General features: G+C 38.1%; 1 protein-coding gene across 1 annotated transcript in view; it reads left to right on the top strand.

Moving 5' to 3' along the window:
* Positions 1–425: 425 nt before the first annotated feature.
* LOC127640987 (single-stranded DNA-binding protein 3-like) overlaps positions 426–10,950 on the top strand; it is a 103,202-nt gene continuing 92,677 nt past the window's right edge. Inside the window, exon 1 of the mRNA XM_052123722.1 lies at positions 426–615. Coding sequence (XP_051979682.1) covers positions 560–615 — 56 coding nt within the window. The 5' untranslated portion in view covers positions 426–559. The remainder of the gene's footprint in view (positions 616–10,950) is intronic.

Below are 10,950 nucleotides of genomic sequence, written 5' to 3'. Positions count from 1 at the left end.
GGATGCTGCCATAGAAGACAGCTGCCCATGTGGGCAGGGGACAGTGAGGCAGTTTACTAAGTTTTGGAACAGACCCTACAAGCCAAAAATTCAATTGTTTGGCATGAATGTATTCAGCATGGGAAAACTAAGATTCTCAGATTTTCAACCTTGCAACACAAGCCTAAATTCGTACTTTCAAAAACCTCAAAGTCAAACACGAAGGCCCGCAGCAATGTTAGCGTCTTTCTCATATCTGTCCCTGAGTCTAGTAAACACAGCGACACTGTGTGCGTTCCCCTTTAAGAGGCCCCCACCTCTCCCAGCGCGGAGGGAGTGCGAGCGCATTCCTGGAACAGCGCGAGAGAGGGAAAAAAATTCACCAGCGACCTGTTTCAAGTCCCCCTAATAGAAACTGTGCCTGATTTGTGGCCAATGTTGGAGATGTAAAAAAAGGGAGAGAGAGAAGGGGGGGTGGAGGGAAAACACTAAAGGGGGTAGCTATGGAGATAGAACGTTTTCCTGGCTGCTTTCTTTGACAGGTGTTGAGTGGAGTAAAAGTCTTAAAACAGAATCCAGCATGTACGCCAAAGGTAAAGGAGCTGTCGTCCCTTCCGATAGTCAAGCGAGAGAAAAGTAAGTGAATCGCGCGCGCTTTAACTTATTACAGACTCGCAACTTTCTAAAACTGTGCGTACTATTGTTTGAAGGTGTCTTTAGTGCGCACTCGCACCCTCGAGCGAAGCTCTCCGGTGCGATAGTGCATCTTCCTAACTTTAGTGCTGGTTTACATTTTGATTGTTTAATTTTTTCCATGCATATTGATTTTATTCAAGTTTTAAGGGTGCGCGCGACATGAAGTGTCCAGAGCATCCGATCTTAGTGATGTTGCAGGCTCGCATCTGTTTCGTTTTGAAATGATTAAGCTTGTGCATCTTACTTTTTCACATCAGGGAAAGTCTGTTTAGAACCAGATGATGGTTTTGCATGAATATTATTTATTGTTTAAAGCGTTGCATTGATACAGTAGATACATGTATACTTTATCTGACTCTTTCAGCGCAGGTTTAAACATGCATCAAAGTTCTGGAGATGTTTTAGTAGCTGGTCATGTTTGTTTTATTTTATGTTATATCCTTACTGGTTGATTCCTTACATTTGGGCTGTTTTCATTTAATTGTATGGATTTGTGCTTGTTTTGGCTTCAAATCTGTCTGTTTACATGGATATGCATTAATTTGTGCAGGTGACAATAGAGCATGCATATTTAATGGTTGTTTTGTGATATATTGTGGTTCATTGAAGCTTTATGTTTCTTTTGTGCTTGAAAATACCGGTTGCTCGTGAGCTAAAAGTTACTGAAAGTTTCAGTGATTATTCCACACTGAACATCTATCATGCACTGTTTCCTTAAGTATTGTTTTATTGTAGATCACCATGTGATCTTTATACAGTGTTGTGTACAATCTGTTGTCATAGTTACACAAGAAACACAAACCTATAATGTAATGATATATTCTTAATAAATCTGGAGTCTTATCTCTGTCATATGGGGGGTCATAGGCTACTGTGTCAGAGTCATAGGCTATACCAGGAGCTTTAGTATGGGAGTCTGTGATGATCATCAGCTGTTGTGGAGATATAAACCAATTAGAAGTAAAACATTGAACGAATATGACCTATTCCGAGAAAAACGGTTGCTGTCCTCACTAAAGAAGAACCATTTGTAGTTATTGTGTGAAAAGCTTCCTAAAAGTTTGTTTTTACATTATACAGTCCCAATATCACTTTATCTTTCCAAGAAAGTTCAAATTTTAATTTGATATCTGTCTTGAATGAATGCAAAGTTGTGTTCATCATGTAGGTTTTGTGCTGTAGGTTTAGGATGTAGACAACTCTTCTAGTTTAGGTGCCATGGGCACAGCATTAACACTGCAGGTTACTGTTTCACGTGTTGTATTAAAAGTGGAGTCATTGTGACCACACAGGCTTTGTGGTGTTGTTGCTTCAGAAGGTTATTGAAATTCTTCGGCACCAGTTAAGCAAAGGTGTTATTAACTTTCTGAAGGAACAGATTTTAAAGTCGACTTCGATTTAGGGTGCTCTAATCAGGTTTAGACATCATTCATTGCCGTCCTTGGCCTACCAACAACATGAGAATGTGTTCATTAATGCAGACTTCTGATAATAATTTAATGAGATAGTTGACTGAAATTAAAATTCTGTTGCTTTTACTCCCTTAATCCCATATGACATGCTTTCATTCATGGAACACAAAAGGAGAAACGTTGAAGAATGTACTGGCCACCCTTTTCCATGTAATCAAACTGAATGGCAACTGGGGCCTAGGCAACTTGGCGAGTATTGATGCTGACTACCACCCCTGGAGTTGCAAGTTCGAATCCAGGGCATACTGAGTGACTTCAGCCAGGTCTCCTAAGCAACCAAATTGGCCCAGTTGCTAGGGAGGGTAGAGTCACATGGGGTAACCTCCTTGTGTTGCGATTAGTGGTTCTTGCTCTCAATGGGACGCATGGTAAGTTGTGCATAGAGTATCACGGAGAGTAGCATGAGCCACCACATGGTGTCTCCGCGGTGTCATGCACAACGAGCCATGTGGTAAGATTGCGTGGATTGACAGTCTCAGATGCGGAGGCAATTGAGACTTATCCTCTGCCACCCGTATTGAGGAGAGTAACCTCACCATCACATGGGGTAACCTCCTTGTGGTCACTATAATGTGGTTCTCTCTTTCGGTGGGGCTCGTGGTGAGTTGTGCATGGATGCCACAGAGAATAGTGTGAAGCCTCCACACGTGCTATGTCTCAGCGGTAACACGCTCAACAAGCCACATGATAAGATGTGCGGATTGATGGTCTCATACACGGAGGCAACTGATATTTGTCGGATTGAGGCAAGTCACTACACCACCATGAGGACATATAGCGGATTGGGAATTGGCCATTCCATATTGGGGAGAAAATGGGTGGGGAAAAAAAAAACTGAATGGAGACTAGGTATGTGATGATTCTGGTTCCAACATAACATATGCTAACATATTAATCAATAATTTGTTTTTGTTTTTTTGTGGGCCGATCTTTACACATTTTCATTTGAACAACCAGTCACTAACTGCAGTGACTGATTTAAGGCCACGTCCACACTAATACATTTTTGTTTGAAAACACATCTTTTTCTCTATGTTTTGGTCTTTCGTCCACACTGAGATGGTGTTTTTGACAGCGAAAACTGAGCTTTTCGAAAACACTCTCCCAAGTGGATACATTTGAAAAAGCCATCTTAGTGTTTAGTGTGAACAGGGGAAACTGAGATATCTGAAAACTATGACGTATATGTTGTCATGAGATGCAGTCATGCGATCCTTTCAACCCAAAACAATCATGATGGTGGTCCATGTTGTAGAGATGCTATTAAGCCTGATATGTGGTGCCTGTATTATTGTGCTCCCTTTGATAGCATTGTTAAATGTAACTTTGTACAACCTTCACAACCTGGAACACGAGTACAAATGCATTTCAGACCATACATGGAACTACATACATGTAAAATATTCAAGTTCCAATATGATGCAAAAGTACTATAAAACTAGGCCATATTATGGTTGCAAATTTAAAGAAATGTTCTTAATCGGAAATCGTTAGCCTAACGTTAATAAATGAAAATCAAATAATCATTTACAGTAATAAATTATAAACTATAGCTAAGTGGAAAACAGATTGGAAAAAAACAAGACACATGTTTTTCTTCAATTAAAACTTTGTTTACACAAAGCTAGATTTTTAACTGACCAACTGTTATAATGCAAACTAAAAATCAACTGCTGAGAAAAATTCCTTGCTGTAAAAGGATGTGAAAATTATTAAACGGCCATTAAATTGCATGTAGCCTACTGTTTAAATATAATTTAAATACTTCCACTTAAAAATGCAAGTATGTTTTTTTCCCCTCCTAATATATTTCCGGATCATTTATTTTTTATTTTTTATCCCTTTTTCTCCCAAATTGTAATCCCCAATTCCCACAATTTAGTAGGTCCTTGTGGTGTTGAGGTTACTCGCCTCAATCCGGGTGGCAGAGGATAAGTCTCAATTGCCTCCGCTTCTGAGACAATCCGCGCAATCTTACTCATGCTACTCTCTGTGATACTCTATGCACAACTTACCACGTGCCCCATTGAGAGCAAGAACCACTAATCGCAACACAAGGAGGTTACCCCATGTGACTACCCTCCCTAGCAACCGGGCCAATTTGGTTGCTTAGGAGACATGGCTGAGTCACTCAGCACACATTGAAATCCCAACTCCAGGGGTGGTAGTCAGCGTCGATACTTTCTAATTTTATTATGTCAAATAGTAACACACTGTGTGAACACAATTAATAGCTAACATACCTCTACACAGGTGATGTTGATATTTCAGGTAAATGTACCTTCATGCTCTGCCGGCGAGAACTGGCATTATTGTCAGTGTGAAAGATACAGGGAGACCGGCGAATCAACAATGCTTGTTGTCATGTGGTACTTTAACACACTATTATGGTTCATGCAGTAGGGCTGGGCAATATGTAAAAATTATTTTATCGTTAATCGCCTTAAAAAATATTGCGATATACAATAATATCATCAACCCCCCTGCCAAGGGTCGGTGAATTTTTTTGCTTTATTTATTGAAACATGAAAAAAATAAACAACAGACCGTTCTAAATTCAAATTGTACTTTAAACTAAATGAAAAAAAAATAAAATGAAGTGATTAAAAAATGGTATTTAACCAACTCCCCAAATCCAAACATTTACCATCTCCAATGGCTCCATTTGCCATCACGCAAGCATCCATAAACACAGATGGAAAATTATTAATAGCCTACAGATTAAGAACTAAAGACACTTATAAATGTAAGACAATAATAATCTAAATAAATAAGCCTAATAAATTCCTTTGTGTTCCCAAGATAATGCTGCCAAATGTGTGTATTATCGAATTTGTGTTTGTATTGCGTTTTGGTAATGCAGTCCATGCTGCTGAAGAAAATAAATAAAACTCAATTTTAGGTTCAAGGTGAACGTGTCTTGTATTACTTTATGATTTAATCACTTTCATCTTTGTTTCTTTACTACAAAGATATATATCACTGAACCTTAGCAAATTAACTCATAGCACCTTCTTAGATGATCGGAGATAATTTGCAGCATTCTCATAGATGATATTTTTCTTTCAAATAGTGTTCAGACTAATCAAAAAAAGAGTGAAGAAAGGCTTGCGCTGCACGCAAGCGAATCAAACTTTAAATCAGACACACAGCATTGACATTTTTTCTTTAGTCCGTTCTTAAAAATATAATAAATTGTGGTTCTTCCAACAGCATGTGTCACACCGAGACGTTTTATAGGTCGCTTACGAACTGGATTCATCGCATTTTACAGGTGGCGGGTGCTAGTTTCACACCCTGGGCTTCTGTTTAATATATTTGGTGACTTCCCAGATCCATGGTTTTACCATTTCCCGATATTGCCAATCATCGTCTGTCAATGAGTGTCGTAATCTGCTTCGGGATCTTTGTAAGATATCGTCAATATCCGATAACATTATACTATTGCCCAGCCCTAATATGTAGTAAACGTAATATATATCTATAGAGAAATGTTCCATCTTTACAAACAAGGAAGAGGATGATGTTTTTATTCTGTGTTGCTGGCAGAACACATGGCAGTGTGCCCTCTAGTGGAACTGCCACTAAGCTTAATCGTTCAAAGTATTTTTTTTATTTTTCTCCCCAATTTGGAATGCCCAATTCCCAAGGCGTAGTGACTCTCCTCAATCCGGGTGGCGGAGGACGAATCTCAGTTGCCTCTGCGTCTGAGACTTTCAATCCTCACATCTTATCACGTGGCTTGTTGAGCACGTTACCGCAGAGATTTAGCACGTGTGGAGGCTTCACGCAATTCTCTGAAGCATCCAAGCGCAACTGAACAAGTGCACCGCCGAGAGCGAGAACCACACAGTATAGCGTCCACTTCGAGGTTACCCCATGTGACTCTAGCCTTCCTAGCAACCAGTCAATTTGGTTGCTTAGGAGACCTGGCTGGAATCACTCAGCACGCCCTGAATTCGAACTCGAGACTCCAGGGGTGGTAGTCAGCATCAATACTCGCTGAGCTACCCAGGTCCCCTACTTCTGCATATTAAAACTTGCTGCGTTTTGATTGGTCACATGATGCACAGAAATTAACAACGATTGGTCACGTCGGATTAGGGCTGCAAGATGATGAAAAAAAAAATCAGAATTGCCGATTATTTCCCTTGATGTTGTAATTGTAATTAATTTTGATTAATAGAATTTACATTCAAATACTTATTTTGGGTGGATCAACTACATGCCGTATTCTTTATTTTGGCTACACATCCCAAACAAGCTGAGAACTGTGTTTCTGAATTACTCATTGCTGTTTTAAACATCAGTATATTAAGACTAGATGCCTAAACAATCAACTTCACTTTGGCCCTCTTAGAAGCATATAAAACAAAGCTGTTATCCCAATTTTGAAAAATGTCACTCATAAAACCAGCAATGGAGATGTCTGTGATTGGGTTTTGATGCTCACCTACTGCAAAAACACATGTTAAATAAAAATGTTTGATGCAACATACAGTATGTACACATTAACTACATTTTCATCCAAGGATTTTTGGAAAAAGTTTAGCGCATCAAAATAAAGCTGATGGAAACACAAATTATCGCTAAAATTTCACAAGTGTCGACATAATATTTTTCAGTTTAACACTAGCACATAAACTCTATGTTGATACTTCAAATGTTGCGAAAAACTGGTTTGGAAACACTTTTTTTGTTGAGAAAATTGGAATTAACACAAAAATGTTGTGTCACATGACAGAATTTACCCCAATGGTTAGCCTGAGTTAATCATGATGATGGTGTGCATCCTTGAAAGCCAATTTATTGTACGTGATTATGGATTGATCTTAACGGCATATAGATCTGATGCTGCAAACATGACACTTCCAGGAGTGCCAACACAAATGTCTCATTTCATACACATCGACAAGTGCATGAAGAACAAATGAATGGCCACAGTTGTGATTAATATAATCACTGGAGCCATCCGTTTATTTATTAATGTTGCTTTTACACGCCATTCAAAATAATAGATGGCAGTCATGGAATTACACATAAATGCTATGCACAAAGATGTTTTAAATTAAAAATAAATACACAATACTAGGAGAAACGCTTCAGTGTGCTTTTTTGGAACACTAACAGCCCAATTCTATAAAAGTTGCCTATTGTTTAGCTTACTTTTGGAAAAAAATGCAGGCACAATTCCCTGTATAAAATTAAACAAATTACCAAACGAAAAAGCATTCAATTAAAATGTTTTATTACCAAACGAAAATAATAATATTTTTAGACCTATATAATTACCTTTTTTTACATAAACTTAAATTAGCTTTACCCTGTTCTGTAGACAAAAAAAGTCAGCTAAATTATATTCTCAGAATGTTCTGCAATTTTTTAAAACTATTTGTCAAATGCTGAGTTCACTTTCAGAAAACAAGATTTTGAACATTTTAAAACTTTTAAATAGTTTCAGTATAACCCTCTTTACCTCCTGATCGCATTTACTGAGCTGCTTCAAAAAAATTTAAATTGCATTATGACATTAAATTTTAGATGACAATTAATTTCAGTTGGTCGCTAAAAGTTGCTGGACAAATATGCGGGGCGTAATGCAGTTGTGATGGCAATGCTTTAGATTAGATGATTATTCAAAATAGCATATTGATTATCAGGAATGTATCATATGCAAACCCTGATATTACACTGCATACATTTTTCTTTAATAGCTGTGCACACAACATATACACATCGATGGATGTCCTTATACTAGGACCTGAAGTTTCCAACACTACTTTGTGCAAGTTACCAGCTTGAACAGGGCCATGAAGATTCGCTTTCAGGTCGGAACCAGTGGCAACTTGCGAAAGGCGCAACATCTTGACCATATTACAGTCCTTTCAGAAGGGCAACTGCTCCCTTTTGATTGCAATTCCTAGTCTTTTATTTGTGAAATTAAAATGACAATAAGCCATCTAATTTCAATGAATTGTCTCAATAATCTCCCCATTTAACCAAAACTTAGGAGGAAAAAAATTAGGGGCATCTGGGAGGCGAATTAGCGATAAACACACATTTCTGTATTGAAACGGCTTCAGGGCAGATTTCTTTTGCGCTAAACCAAAATTTATGCTATTTTCTATCTTGCTAAATTCTTTTTCTGCATTTTCACTTTGTCGATAACAAAATAGTGCAAAAAGTGGATGGAAACTAGGCTACTGACTAATGGCACTTTGATTGTGCAGCTCTACATCGCATTGACATCAAACTTGAAATCTTGTGTGTAAAGGTACCATAAGTTGACTGCGGAGTACAAGAGTTTTAATGAATAATGACATTAAGTCAGTTTGTCACACAAAGCTACTACTTTTTGTCATTTTGGAACTTGACAACTGGGATCCCTATTCACTTTTATTGTATCGAAAATATTGGGCAGTAAATTCTCACAGCATTTCTCCTTTTGTGTTTCACAGAACTAAATGCTGATAGTATTTTAATATTTGGGTGAACTATCCCTTTAATCTGACAAGGTGAACTCAGAACACTCTATGAATTAGACATGTCAATAATGTCAAGCCATTGCTGCATTGTTGACTGATTAGTTTTCAAGCGAACTGATTTCAAAACAAATCTCAAGCTTCATCTTGAGAATGTAAGGTCCACAGGTTGGAGTAAATCTAATATAATTCCACAAATTATATGGAATTCCACAAGAAATGGGGAGAAATTGTGTGCTGTGTTGTTTGGAGTGGAAATTAATCAAAACAGATTCTTATCTTCATCTCCTGTTTTTCCTCAACATCTTGAGCACTTCTCTGGGTTCCCTGAGTTTATTGGTGTGTCTAAGAGGCAGAGTAGGTCTGAATGCATGGATTTGATTTCATCCAGATGGTTCTGCCTCCGTCATAGAGGTGTTTTCAACTACATATAAAGGGAATCAAGCATTCGCACAGAAACAGGCCACTGTTCTCATGAAGAGCGTCTGATTTGCTCGGTTTTGGATAAACGTCGCTCTCCGATACGGATGAGAATCAATTAATTTTACGTCTCGGATAGCTGGATGTATGGCTTTTTATGTTTACTTTGAAGAGAGATGTTCTCTGTAATTATTTAGGGGCATATTTAATGATTGCTCTCAGTTGTAACGCGGAAATGTCTGTTTTGTGGGTGTGTGTTTGGAAATTCTTTATAAAAGAGTACTCGCTCTGCTTTCATCTGAATAATTGAGATGGATTGCCTAATGAAAGTTTATCAACATTTTTTATTTAGGACTACTTGCTGGATATGTCTTCAGATTTTATGAATAAAAGATTATCAGTGTGCTTTTATAAAAGTTGTCAAAATGTACAAGAATGTAGAATACTGCACCAACAATATTATGACTGCGCGTTTCACAGCGTCAAAGGAATGATTAGATCTCTTATGCTAGGTTTGCAAACCATTTGCACAGAGCTTGTATACTTTTCGGTTCTATCACTCAATGTGCCATTTCACATGCAAGGTACCTCTGAGGTGGTACGTTTTAATGTGCTTTGTATTTCTTCGCCTTTTATTGATGCAGTGCCAGTTCAAGTTTACCATTACATGCAAAATGTTGAAGTCAAAATTACAATTTAATCGTAATATTTGCACCACTAATTGAAATGGCAAAAATTAGTCAAGAAGGTAGTCCTGCTTCAAACTGGATAAAAAACACTTCTCTAATGCTTCAGTGAAGTGTTAAATCATAATGTAATGTAATTATTGAAATATTTCTCATGCCAGAAATGTTAGACAGTTGTACATGCATTAACAACTGTTGTAGATCATGAACAAATACACTTCTGCCACCTTTTTAGCTTCCCTCCTCTTTCTGTCTTTACACCAGACCCTGCAGCTAAATTATTGAAATCGAGACAGCAAAGTTAATTTGTCAACTGTCTGCACTTGAGCTAGCTAAACTTGGCTCAGCCTCTTTTATGTATAAACTGAGTTTTGACTTGGCGCCTCAGGCGGGATGTCAAGATGTGTTCTCAGGTTAAGTAAGGAGAGCTCATCATGATGGGATCGGACACACAGCCAGTCGCCATGGCTGAATGGCAGAGCAAAAGCAGAACCTCGTCATATATTACCATCCATCACTCCTGTATTGACAACCGTGCAGCCGTCCATACGCCGCTGTCAAGGTCTAAATTATCCCTGCTGTGGTGCTTTCAGAAGTAGGTGCGTAAAAATTATACTCTGGTCTTGCTAGGTCATTAATCTAAATGTTAAGTCAATAGGTTCGCCTTCCTTTTTGCACCTTGAGCTATTATATTGCAAAAGGATTAGTCAAAAACAACACTGAGTGCTTCAGCTTGTTGCTCGCCCCGATTCCTCCTGCAGTCTCGCCATTAGTTAAAATTCCAATAGATGTTGTTCTGAGGGATGGTCAACTAGTTTATCTAGATTTTTATATATTTAGCGGTGGTGCTTTTGCTTAAGTATGCTAATTGCTTAAGCTGTTAGACAGTTTTGCACGATTAAACCCCTTTCAGGCAAGTTGTAACTTTAAATTCATCCAATTTATCATGCACAACCTCTACAGCCATACACTTTTTGAATGATGTCATTAGCCATTATGTCAAGTCTGACTTTGTTTTTGAGCATCTGAGTCTTGCTTATTTAAAATGCTGCATGAGGCTAAATTGTCCAAACATTTAAAAAAGCATCTCAAGACCCCGTAGTCGACCTAGTCATTAGGGATGGGAACCTAGAACCTCTTCCTATTCAGAACCGGTTCCATAAAAAAAAGAAAATACCAGAACCATATGTTTCCGGACTTTCGACTCGATTAATG

The sequence above is a fragment of the Xyrauchen texanus genome, chromosome 50 (assembly GCF_025860055.1).
Source record: "Xyrauchen texanus isolate HMW12.3.18 chromosome 50, RBS_HiC_50CHRs, whole genome shotgun sequence".
In the NCBI taxonomy this organism is placed as follows: domain Eukaryota; kingdom Metazoa; phylum Chordata; class Actinopteri; order Cypriniformes; family Catostomidae; genus Xyrauchen; species Xyrauchen texanus.
The sequence above is the reverse complement of the archived record's forward strand: the minus strand, read 5'-3'. Positions and strand labels throughout refer to the sequence as shown.